Source organism: Lissotriton helveticus, chromosome 9 (genome assembly GCF_964261635.1).
Source record: "Lissotriton helveticus chromosome 9, aLisHel1.1, whole genome shotgun sequence".
NCBI lineage: Eukaryota > Metazoa > Chordata > Amphibia > Caudata > Salamandridae > Lissotriton > Lissotriton helveticus.
In genome coordinates, this window is record NC_136070.1 from 265,500,247 (window position 1) to 265,513,613 (window position 13,367).

A 13,367-nucleotide genomic window follows, 5' to 3' on the forward strand; every position below is an offset into this window, starting at 1 on the left:
CCATAAACGTTTTCCAAAATGAACTTCCCTTTTCCCCCTTAAATGTTTCCCAATGTCTTACCCTATTCCTTTTGCAGATATGAGCATTGTTACAAATCATAATGGCTTCACTGTCATCCATTTGCTACATGAATTGAAAAAAATAATATTTTGAGTGGGATTCGATCTAACTTATTATATGGTTCTATCATGGAAGTCATTTATTCTCAAAATATTTGACACAAGTAGTTGAACTCTGACATGGGCTGCAAAGTGTCAAGCATGGAACATAATCCCTTCCTCTTGCAAAATGATAACTGAAGATCTGTATCTACGTCTCCCAACCTCACATTTACATCCAACGCTGTATTGATTCACAAACTAACCTCCTTGGATCACATCGTGGAAGGGCTCAGCAGAGAAAAATATGTAGTCTACTGTAGCACCAAATCCCATGGGCATGGTAGTGACCTCTGCACGACCTTTAGCTGGCAGGAAGTGATTGTACACAGATGTCAGGCTTAGGCCATGCTGGATAGTACCAGGTGCCCTGCAGATCACAAGAAAGAGTGTTGACTAATATATTAATGACACTACAAGATACACAATAAGTTTCAATTTAATCAAGTTCTGAGATGGGATACGTGGCCTTAGTGGTCAGCATCTTTAATTACTAAGAATATCAATTACCTCAGAGAAGAGCCTTCGGAATCTGGAGTATTAACCTTTGTTACACGCTGTGACCAATCTTCTGGTGGCACTGAAAAGTAGAATGGGCATTAATGTATGTCTTTACACTATAGAAGATTTTATTTAACTATCATCCCTCAGATCCAGAACAAAAGGTGAGTAGTGAAATCAGCTCTTTCAAAATGTCCCTAGAAAGAAAGCAGAATAAAAAGAAAGAGCTCACAGAAAAGATGAAATAATTACTTACCTGTGATCCTAGTTCTCCTCCAATGGAAGCTTCATTGTAGTCATAATGCACTGACTTGTCCCAACCGCATGCGGGATCCCAGAGCAATTAATATAAAACAAATATTTCATTTTCCATTTTTGAAAAGCCAACTTCAACATCAAGAAAAAGTACCTGACAGTTTAATGGAGGCTATGTTGGCCAATTTTCACTCATTTTAGAGGCAAACGTGAGCAAAAAAGGCAAAGTAACCAAACAGCCCACAGCCAGGAGATGAAAAGCATCCCACAAAACATCAACTTCATGCCCTCCCAGTGACAGTAATACCAGTTCAATATTTACAGAAATCAAGGATTCTGAGGTAAAATGGCCCCTTTATCTTAGACAAGGAGAATTGTTATGACTCTAATGAAAATACTCCTGGAGAAGAACTAGGATTACACATAATTATTCCTTCTACTGTAGAGGATCTTTATTTATAGTCATAAGCATTGAGTAGAGCAGCAGAGAAAATAAAAATTATATCCCAAAAGATGTTGCATGGTGCTTGTATCATAATGGCTTGGAAATTAATTAAGACAATAATGTCTCATAATGGTATGCATGGGCATCTGAGTGGCAACTTCAGATATTGCGGAAAAAATCCTGTTCCTTAGAAATGCAACAGTAGTCACTATATACCTTGTTGTATGGGCTTACCATAAAGAGTTTTATTAGCATTATAGTAATATAAAAAAATGTGATAAGACCAACAAGTTTAGAAATAAACTGTTTTGAGATGCCTCAGTTTGTTTGAACAGGCCCATAATTGACAAGGAGGTAGTTATATTGTCTGATATTCTTAGTCTTATCCAGTTAGTACTTCAGAAACCTCTTAACAATGACAAGACCTCTCTGCTGGTTAAGAGGGATGTTGGAAAACAAATTTGAAATGAAATAATTTGATCGTCATGAATGTCTGACACCATATTGGGACTGTAACTAGAATGAGCCCTCAAACCAACTTTGCTTTTCTGAAAAAACTGTACACAGTTTACAACTGCAGTGCATCCCAAACTTTTTAGAACCACAACCCAATTCTTAGAAGTACAAACTTTAACAACCTACCTCGCTTTGATGGACATGAGGTGGGTGATTTTTTTAATGTAATTAAAACATTGTGTTGTATTTGTAATTACGAGATAGCGGCCTGTCATTTACAGACAGCACATTTTTCATTGAAATGGCTACAAAATTTGCAGAGACATGCAGTTTTACTGATAAAATTGAATTGCACCAAAATAATAATGCGTAGAAACCCGGTTTTAGTGAATATTTATCATTTGTGCATCACCAAATAACGTTTCTTAATTTGTTTTGATCCTATTGAAATCTTTGTTTCCATATCAAAACAAATGTGCTTCAATTTTGCATGACTGCCGAATGTGTCCCGTTCATTTACAGGTTGGTGTGTGTAACAAAACATTTATTTCTACAGCCTTTCCTTTCACACTCCCTGTACCCTAGAACGTTTGTCACACTGTCTTTTCTTTCTCAGACTGCAAAATAAGGAGTTTGTAAACACCAATCCCTCGTTAAAAACATAAGCGCTTGCTTGTTTGATACTTGATATTGGGGCGAGACTCTATCTGTTTGCTTCTGCTGTCATTTTGAGGAGAACAACATTGCCCCGCTGTGAACAAGGACACAAGCACCACCTGGGGAGAGCTGCCACAGATACTCATGCTGCCACTGGAGACGGCATGTCCCACAATCCCCCTTGCTGAAACATCAGAGGCTGATTTCACCGGGGCTACTTCAGGCGCGCTGCAGTCCCACACATCAGGGGCTGCGCTTGCTGGTTTGGTGTTGCAGGCGGAGTTACAGGGCGATCCAATGCAGAAAGGTACAGAGGGTTAGCCTCTACAGGAGCACCGGTGGGTGCGAGAGCAGAATTATCCCCAGGGAGATCCACGCTGGGTTGGACCCTGGAGGAGTGACGGCGCCCCGTTAGTCCTTCGGGCGGTTGTAGACCTGAGCAACCGGGGGTTGCCAACGCTCCGCCCCCCGAGAGGGAGGGGCGGAGTAATGGGCGAACGAGAGGTTCGCCGGGGGAGGGGATAGACCTTCCCCCCAAAACTGACAACGCCCCTATGGTTAACACCGCGGGGGTATGGCTCATCAGGTGGGCGGGTCACGAGAGGTGACCTGCTCTGGATCGACCCGTAAGATAACCCAACATGGTGGCATAATGTATATGCTAATAAAACTGCAACAACTTTCTCCATCAAATATGTGTTGTGTCGGTTATTGGTGGAGTGGTGTGTTGTATGAAGAAAGGTCTGGGGTTGGGCCGATATTGGCACTATGGTACTTGCTATTGCTTCTGCTGTCACTTTGAGGAGACCTCAAACACAACAGAGAGAGGTGGAGGTGAGCAGCCGAACAACCTCTTAGAGATAAACTGTAAACACAAGAATTACAGCAGCTGTAGGTAGAGAGCAAAATTAGAGCTTATAACTGAACATAAACAATCAGCTTATCAGACTTGGAAGGTCCCAAATAGCATGTGCCAATGCTGAAGGGGAGAAGGGAGGGGTTATGGAAGAGGAAGCCTACACACACTATTGGCTCATGATTCATAATCGGCAAGCTCTCCTCACCCTGGAAGGATAGTACCTCCAGGGCGGACTCAGCCTCCTACTGGACTCAACACAGGAGTGAGTTCTTAGAAAAAAGCTACTGGACAGTGAAGGGATCCAGGTAAGTGATTTAAAAGTACCTTAATGTTTCCCAGCTAGTTGCCTTTATTAGTGGGTACGTTAGGTAAGGTTAAAAGGTTTAGAGGCGGTCATGTGAGAGCAATGACTCACTCCACCATACAAATTAGGCAAAAATGTTTCTGTCGATTTACAAAACCCAAACGGCCTGGGGCATTCCTCAGAGCCAGGGAACCCTAATTCATTCTAGGGGGCCTATACCCTATATATGAATGGGAGTCAAAAACAATGAGAAATGATACAAAAAAATACAAATGTATGTGCTCAGGTGAGTCCAGATGTAACCCTAGATTATAGAGGATACCGGCTCCTTAGACAGAGAGGGGGACTGTAGTCGCACATTCTTCAAAAGGCCCACTGTGCCGTGCAACCTACTGATGCTCGCACCAATCAAGCCACCCTTCCTGACAATCTGGGTGCCATTTCAAAGTCAGCAGCTCTCGGGACACCAAAGCCACTGCTGGGTTGACTTCTAAGCATAATTGCCAGGCCTCAAGTATACAAAGCTACTTCAAAAGCCATTCTATCAAAACCAAAGTTAACGACCCACCCTCAACCCAAGTAAACCTGCATCAGACACAGCTAGTGTCTTGAGTGAGCAGAATTTGGTAACATACTCATACTTGATACCGTGTAATAATAGTTTTCTTACCCTTGTTGAACAAACACAGTCTGTAACCCAGCAAATCACAATTGAAGGACCTAATCTAGTAACACCTATGATGTCTAGTGCATTAGAAGATTCTGCGCACATATTGCAATAGCTTGTAAAATTGAGAAAGGAGGTGGGGGACTCAAAACTATGTTAGCGCACATTTTCGTCTTCATAAATCAATTAACTCATGACAAAACTGATAGGGCAGTTTAATGAGCACCGCCCACAGCTTAGAGAAGCAGCCTTGGAGCAGGGATCATAAATTCTTCGAGCCTGGTAAACCCCCCTCCCTTTTAAAAGACTATATACTTGTGCCCAAAAATTCAGAGATAGCAAAAAGGGTGGGGAAACAGGACACCATCCGCACGATGAACTCCATCCACTCCGGATCTCCGACCGACCCCTGCCCTCACCACATCTTCAACAAGGCCGACGCTGTCATCGCACCCCACCTGCGGGACATCATCATCACCTCCTTCAACACCGCTACCTTCCCGGAGAGCTGGAAGCACGCCGAACTCAGCGCTCTACTAAAGAAGCCATCAGCCGACCCCACCGACCTCAAGAACTACCGCCCCATCTCGCTGCTCCCGTTTCCTGCAAAAGTCATCGAGAAGACCGTCAACAAGCAGCTGGCCGCCTTCCTCGAGACGAACGGATCCCTCGACCTCTCGCAGTGCGGCTTCTGGGCCAACCACAGCACCGAGACCGCCCTGATCGCAGCCACCGATGACATCCGAGCCCTGCTCGACAACGGAGAAACAGCGGCCCTCATTCTCCTACACCTCTCCGCGGCCTTCGACACTGTCTGCCACCGGACCCTAGTGCGGCGCCTCAGCAACGTCGGAATCCAGGAGAAGGCACTGGAATGGATCATCTCGTTCCTCGCAGGAAGGACACAGAGAGTCCGCCTCCCCCCGTTCAGATCAGAAGCCACCGAAGTCATCTGCGGCGTTCCCCAAGGCTCCTCGCTCAGCCCAACCCTCTTCAACGTCTACATGAGCCCGCTCGCAGCCATCGCACACCAACACAACCTCAACATCATCTCCTACACCGACGACACCCAGCTGATCCTCTCCCTCACCAACGACCCCGCCAGAGCCAACCTACATGAAGGGATGACAGACGTAGCCAAGTGGATGATGAACAGCCGCCTGAAACTGAATTCGGACAAGACGGAAGTCCTCATCCTGGGATCTTCACCCTCCGCCTGGGACGACTCCTGGTGGCCCCCCGCCCTGGGCAGCGCACCCAAACCAACAGACCACGCACGCAACCTGGGCTTCATCCTGGACTCCTCCCTCTCCATGACCAGACAAGTCAACGCCGTCTCCTCGTCGTGCTTCAACATCCTGCGCATGCTACGTAAGATCTTCCGGTGGATCCCCACCGAGACCAGGAAGACGGTCACCCAGGCCCTCGTCACCAGCCGTCTGGACTACAGCAACTCCCTCTACGCCGGAACCACCGCCAAACTCCAGAAGAGACTCCAGCGGATTCAGAACGCCTCTGCATGACTCATCCTGGACATCCCCCGACGCAGCCACATCTCCGGACACCTGAGAGATCTGCACTGGCTCCCGGTCAACAAGAGAATCACCTTCCGTCTCCTCACCCACGCACACAAAGCCCTACACAACCAAGGCCCACGATACCTCAACAGCCGCCTCAACTTCTACGCCCCCACACGCCAGCTTCGATCGACCGGCCACGCCCTCGCCTCCGTCCCCCGCATCCGAAGAGTCACCACAGGAGGAAGATCCTTCTCCTACCTGGCCGCCAAGACTTGGAACTCCCTCCCGACCCACCTCCGCCTGACCCAGGACCACCTTGCCTTCAGGAAGCAACTCAAGACCTGCCTGTTCGAGCAGTAGCGGACCCCCCCTCCCCTAGCGCCTTGAGACCCTCCGGGTGAGTAGTGCGCTATATAAATGCTTCGATTGATCGATTGATTGATCGAACCGGTACAGGCAGCACGATCTACACGTTTTACATGCCCCATGCCCCTTCCTCCCGATTACAATGAAGAATAGTGTCATATACAGTGTCCTCTAGTACCTCCGAAACACACTATCGTAAAGCAGGGTGTGAAGTCTCAGTAAACGACTCTTTACACGCGTGATGAGCTATCCAAAGGAAAGATTATTGACAATACAACTATTGTGATCTTTATCCCAACAAAACCTGGGCCAACTGTCGTTGTATGGAATCAGGACACACGTTGGTGCCACATACCAGATTCTATCCAGCCTCATTGGACAGGATATAACACAGGGCTCTTTAGGTTTACTAAGCAGATGCTCGCTCAATCTTTATCGTCAATGTTCAGCATAAAGATCGGTGTATCCCCTTCCTAAATCCAGCCTCAGAATCACCCACTAGGGCAACTGATTGACAATTAAGAGTCCAATATACATTTTTCATTCTTAGATGATCCAACGCCGCGGGCCATTTCTAACCAGTGTACAGCCAACAGCTCTTCAATTTGCTCTACTCTTTCTACTGACAACCTATCTTCAGCTGGCTGTTGTGGCCAATCTGGAAGCTATTCACTCTTGGGTCCCACTATCTCTGCAGGTGCTGTCTCGAATAGTGAGGCCATGTTATCGCAGGGCTCCTGCTCCTTGCCTACTTCTGCTCAAGGCAAAGGGAGAGCCTCAATTATCTCTTGGAATATAGCCGGACATTTACCAAAATTGCTTCTCCGGACTGGAACAACTTTATTGAGGTGAATGATACTGGTTTGTTCCTGGAACCAGTTTCCAAACTGGGCTATATACATTTTTTCATTCCTGCTACACATGGTTTTGTAGGGAGACCCGCTAGTGGCCTAGCAATCTGGATTCGGTTAAATCTTGATCCAAAAATTAAGCAGCTCCATATAAACTCCTCAGATATTTTAGGAGATTCAAATTACGATAGGAAATTCAAGCTTTATTGACATCTATATTGTTTATGCTAGAGTGGTCAAAGGATGCCTCGAATCACCAACTTTGGCAACTCTTAAGGAGTTCTTGGGTTAACATCATGGCTAATCATGATAGCAGGGGATTTTAATACTATCTTTGAGACCCTAGACAGGAATGACAACAGCTCGGAGGTGGCAGAGGAAGAGATTTGGGATGTTCCACAGCTTGATCTACTCCCCCCCCTATATCTAAATGGACTGAGGCTGCTCTCCAGTTAAAGTAATTGTCACTGGAATTTAGGGTGAGATCTGCGAACAGAAGGTCTAAATCTGACAGGAGTGGGGCTTGTACCTATCCATCAGGTTAGATCACCTGCACATGCATAAAGTTTTATTTTGCAACTGTGCATTCACGGCCGCTGGCTGGGATCGTCCGTTCATATGGTATTAAGATCGTGACCTATGCGGACGATACCCAGCTGGTGGTCTCACTGGCGCGGGCTGAGGACCCTGTGGGTACAGTGGATCTGGTGGGCTGCCTGAGTGAGGTCAGCAGCTGGATGAACCTGTCTTGTCTCAAACTTAACGGGGACAAGACAGAGGTCATGCTGTTGGGCCACTCAGCTCCATCTGCGATCGACCAGATCTGGCCAGCTTGCTTGGGCATTCCTCCAGTACCTAAGGATGCCATCAAGAGCTTGGGCGTCTGGTTGGACAAGTCCTTGACGTTTGACCATCAGGCTGTTGTACTATCTGCCACCTGTTTTGGCCTCATTAGAATGTTGAGGAAGATTCTTCCTTTGCTACCTTTTGAGGCGAGACAAATTGTGGTTCAAGGACTGATTCTTTCCAGGTTGGATTTCGGAAACGCGCTTTATCTTGGGGCCCCATATTTCACACTAAAGAAGCTGCAGGTGATTCAAAACTGTGCTGCTAGGACCCTGCTTCAAATCCCCCGTAGGACTTCCGTGAAACCTGGACTAGCAAGACTGCACTGGCTCCCGGTGAAGGACAGGATTAGTTTCAAATCTCTTTGTATCGCCCACCAGTCTTTCTGGGAAACTGGCCCAGTATACAGTCGCCCCTTAATTACCCCCTATCTTCCTTGCAGACAGCTACGGTCTACCAATGCTTTACGTGCTGTCGTGCCTAAGGTAAAAAGGTCCAGATCAGGAGGTCGCTCTTTTTCCCTGAATGCGGCCAGGCTTTGGAACAGTCTACCTTTTCATTTAAGGTCCAATTTGGACCTCACTTCTTTTAGGAAACAGTTGAAAACTCTTTTGTTTAATAAATAGTTGTTTCTGTTCTGCTCACTAATTTAGCTGACAACACTCTGTTAGCACTCAGCGCTTGGACGCCTCCGGGCAGCTATCTGCGCTTTACAAAATTCATTTTCATTTCATTTCATTTCATTTCATATGATAATCAAGCTTATGTGAGTGTATTATAGGGCCAGATGTAGGTGGCTAAATACTGGTCAGTAACGCTGAAATTCGGTACATTTCAGCGTTACCGACCGGTATTTAGCCATCTGCGATGTAGGTAAGGAACCAGTAAATAAGGAATCGGTAAATACCATTTACTTAATACCGATTCCTTATTGCTCTTGCATTTAAGGAATCGTATGGATTCCGTATGGATTTTCCCGATTCATGCCCTTATATAGGTACAATTATCGTTGCCCTTATATATGCATAAGAAATCAAGCCCTTATTTAGGCATAGCCCATGCAACCCAAATACAGGCATGGCTACTTCCATCCGTTCACCAAACGTCACAACGATTTCTTGGATAAGCAGCTTAAGCCGTTAGGGACTTCTCCTTGCTTGAATATTGATTTCTCCAAGAACTCAGCTACTTTACAATGAACAACTATTCCCTAGGGGTTCATTCATGGCGTTCATATGCCCGACTTTACGTTAAACATGGCATTCCTAAACACCTTCAAGGTGTAAATATACCTTCACTTGCTATGGCAAAGCACGGTGGTTCGGAGCAGTTCGACGACCTACTTGCCCGACGCAACTCGCTATAGCGAGTGCCGAAGGAAGCCGACTCTCCAGCTGACACACTGATCAGGAAGCTGCCCTCCTCTGCTGAGAAATCCAGCTCCAGTGTTTCTGACTCCCCTTGCGGGGTGTTGGGAAATCGAGTCCCCAAGACAGAGACACCAGACCTCCTTCATTCTAAAAAAGTATGGAGCTGATTAGAACCTAGAGAAAACTTTGGTAGATTCTTGGCAAAACTAAACCTATGCAAAAGACCATCCTTACTTCTTCCCAATTACTAGACTTAGGTTAGGTACATTGGGGTAGGCGTATTTTAGAAAACACCAGTTGAGTATTTTAGACATGTTATTTATGTATGTATTTGTATATGGCTTAGAAACCATACAATGCGCTTACAGTATTATTTCATATTACTGTTTACGCTGTATGCATTATACTTTGCATTCTGTCTAACGATTGCAGCAGTTCACCTCTCTTGCATGAGAAATAAGACTGTTCAATAAACCCTTTTTATTTAAAACGCCCTTCTCACTATTTCTCTGCAACTCTGTAGAAACGAAGCATGCGCAATTGACTCAGTAAAAGAGTTATCTATTGTTTCCACGACTCTGAGAGATATGTTCTTATTCTTGGGGAAACAAAGTTGCCATGTTTATGCAGTTGTCATAAACTAATCCCTTCTTGTGTATTCGAGAAAGTTTCTAGTGACCTCTGAGCTAGCTGGCACGTTTAGTATATTCGATAGAGACCTATTAACTTAAGTCTTACGTCAAATCTATAGGATATATTATTCCAATGCGCAGAGCCTATTGGGAATATAGGAACTACACTACATGGCGCCCAACGTTTGGTAAGGCACTAATTTAATGCTAGATACTAAAGTAACTCAGTCGTGCTTTTCTCAGAGACCCCTTTTTCCGTAATACTCCAATAGACGTCTGGAGTGGGTAAAGGGATAATATCCGCCATAGCTGAGTAGGATGAAAAATCCTATGTATTGGTTTTTGGTTTGTTCAAAGTTATAGGATACAGTGTTCCAAAATATTGAGCACCTTATCTTTGTTTCCTTGAAACTTGCTTTGCAAACTTTCAGTCAACAAAATGGCCGACGAAGATAATCATGGGGCCAGTGGAGCTGCAACCGATCCAGCTCTTAACATTTCAGGTTTCCAAGAAACCGACAATGATGCTATAATAATTCCTTCAAATTTTAGGAGAGCCATCACTATAAAACTTATAAAAAATGGCCTATCAGCAAGAGGTGGTAGGGCAGTTTTTGTGATAGAGGCACATGAATATCACCAGACACAGGTATTCTATTCTTGGATAGTCTTCCCTGAAGCAAATCCAGTAACAAATGTGTCTCACATAAAAATTCAGCAGCCTTTTGGCAATCCTGAGGACTAATGTCAGGTTCCTCAAAGAATCCACTGTCTTTTCTGGTCTTTTCATGTAATACTTCAACCACTGTGCATTTCTAGTAATTTGCAGTAGTTGTTTTGGTGGGAAATTAAATGTGAAGTGAATTCTATTATAGGTGGCTTTCATTGTCATCTGTCTACTATTGTAACTTTTAGAATACCCCACTGGGATAAGTTACCTATACCCTGTAGTATGTATTAAAGAATGGGATAGCATCTGAAATTTTATGCAGTTAAATTGTGAAGCGCTCTGACACCCACGTTGTTGGGTCATGTTCTCGCTATAGAAAACATTCATTAAATAAAAATGGAAAACCATCTCTTGCAAAAACCTCAGTAAGAAATGTCGCCACTGGTTTGGTGTTCTCTCACAAACTTGACCTCTTGCCATTTAGATAGGTTCTAAATCATTACAATGGCAAATCATTGACTGACCGGTAAAATATGGAAAGGACCAAGAGAGTTAATATACAATTTTTCCCTGACACTCGCAGGAGTTTTACATTCTTCCATGGGAGGTATGTTACACTTGAGACTTTTCCCATTCGGCGCACATGATACACACTTACGATTTCAATTCTCAACATCCCTGTCGATTCCCAGCCACCAATAGATTTTTTGCAATCTCTTCTTGTTAAGCGTCATTCTCAAATGACCCCTATGACTAAACTCTAGAAAAGTATTCCTGATACTGTAGGGTGGAGCAAGTTTCTCACCCTAAAATAATCTGCCATCCTCCAGACTCAGTTCACTCTACAATTTAGTATATGATTGTAGTTCCATAGGACGACTGTCATCCTTGGACCACCCTTTAGGTAATGTGGGGATTAGGGTGTAAAAACTTTATACAGATCAGTCTGGGAGATGGCTGGTGACTACCCTGACAATTTGCAATTCCCGCTAGTCTGTGCAGCCTACTATCGGCCGAACGAAGACAATTCAGGGGCTCTTTTAAACCTAGAGGCCAGCTTGCTAAATTCATCTGTCCCTGTTATAATTGGAGGTGACTTCAATCTGGTACTGGATAAGCAGCTAGATCGGATTTCTAAAGCAAAATATACTATTCCACCTAGAACATTTTCTGTGCTCAAAAATGTCATTAAGGAGTTTAATCTGTTAGACATTTGGAGGGTAAGAATGGTAACTTAAGGGATTTTTCCTTCTACAGATAAAAAATATAAACACCATTCTAAAATCGATTATTTTTTGGTGGATCAGATGTTGTTTTCGGAGCTCGAGTCTACAGCCTCCATCCCGGCGACTTTATCAGATCATTCCGCTGTTGAGCTAGACGGAGGTAGACCAGGGACATTCCACCGTCCTGGTCCTTCTAGATCTTACGGCCGCCTTCGACACCCTGTCTCCCTCGGTGCTAACATCTCGCCTGAGGGAGATAGGGGTGGAAGGAGCGGCCCTTAGTCTGTTGGCCTCCTTTCTCGACCAGAGGGTACAGAGGGTGAAGCTGGGAGACTTTCTATCTCCATCCCTACCTGTGCAATGTGGGGTCCCCCAGGGGTCGGCATTAAGCCCGACCCTGTTCAACATCTACGTGACCCCACTTGCCAAGCTGGTTAGATCTTTTGGGATGGAGGTAGTCTCCTATACAGATGACACGCAGATCTTGGTGTCCTTATCTCACCCTGATGGCTCGTCCCCGTGCAACTTTAGGAACTGCATGCAAGCAGTGTCACAATGGATGATCTACAATTATTAAAGTTGAACGGTGAGAAAACGGAGATCCTGGTGTTTGGCCCTAAAAATAACATCTGGTCACCTGAACGATGGCCGCCCTCGCTGGGGTCTTGTCCTACCCCCACGAAGTCAGCGCGAAATTTGAGAGTAATGATTGAACCGGCCCTCTCCATGAATCTGCAGGTAAACAGAACGGTCGCTACCTGCTGGGGGATCATCAAAATACTCAGGAAAATAAAACATTACCTGACCCCCCAGGCGCGGAAGCAAGTGGTGGTAGCACTTGTCGCTTCGCGACTCGATTATTGTAATGCCCTATACATTGGCATGAATAAGAGCCTAATTCAGCGTCTTCAGACCGCCCAAAATGCGGCGGCCAAATTCGTCCTGGACGCACCCAGGCTAGCGTCCTCAACAGCTGCTAGGAAAGCCTTACATTGGCTTCCTATAGAAGCTAGGATCACCTTTAAGGTGCTCTGCCTGACTCATAGTGCACTCTCCGGCAATGGTCCTGGAGGAGTCAAGAAACTGCTGGCCCCCTATGTCTCGGGCAGACTCCTGCGTTCTTCCTCAAAGAATCTGGTTCCTCGTTTCCGTAAAAGCAGATGGGGCGGTAGGGCCTTTTCCATAATTGCCCCAAAGCTATGGAACATTCTTCCAGGTGAAATTAAAACTCAGCCCTCTGCTCTGCTTTTCCGAAAAGCACTAAAAACCTGACTGTATGCGAGGGCGTACTTGTAGTTTTGTTCTATTTGCTTTCTGGATTTTTCTGTTAGGCGCCTTGATGCCTTCGGGCTAAGTCGCGCGGTAGAAGATTCTTTTCATTTCATTGAGCTGATACTTAATTTTAAGCATAAAGAGCACCAGAGGAGGTGGACTCTGGATAGGACTTTGCTACTAAATGAGGGGGTGAGGTCTGAGCTAGAAGTAAAAACAGATGAATTTTTCAGGTTTAACATAGGTTCCGCTAAGGACCAGATAGTGTGGGAGGTCTTTTTATTTTATTTTTAATTTTATTTATTCATTTT

General features: G+C 45.1%; 1 protein-coding gene across 2 annotated transcripts in view; it reads right to left on the minus strand.

Annotated features, from left to right (window-relative positions):
- The window catches only part of ANGEL1 (angel homolog 1), a 348,097-nt gene that overhangs the window by 69,854 nt on the left and 264,876 nt on the right, over positions 1–13,367 (minus strand). For both annotated transcript variants that reach the window (XM_078659942.1, XM_078659943.1), the window contains exons 8-9: positions 670–739; positions 366–529 (exon numbers count right to left, since the gene is read on the minus strand). In XM_078659942.1, the coding sequence (XP_078516068.1) occupies positions 366–529; positions 670–739 (234 nt within the window). The remainder of the gene's footprint in view (positions 1–365; positions 530–669; positions 740–13,367) is intronic.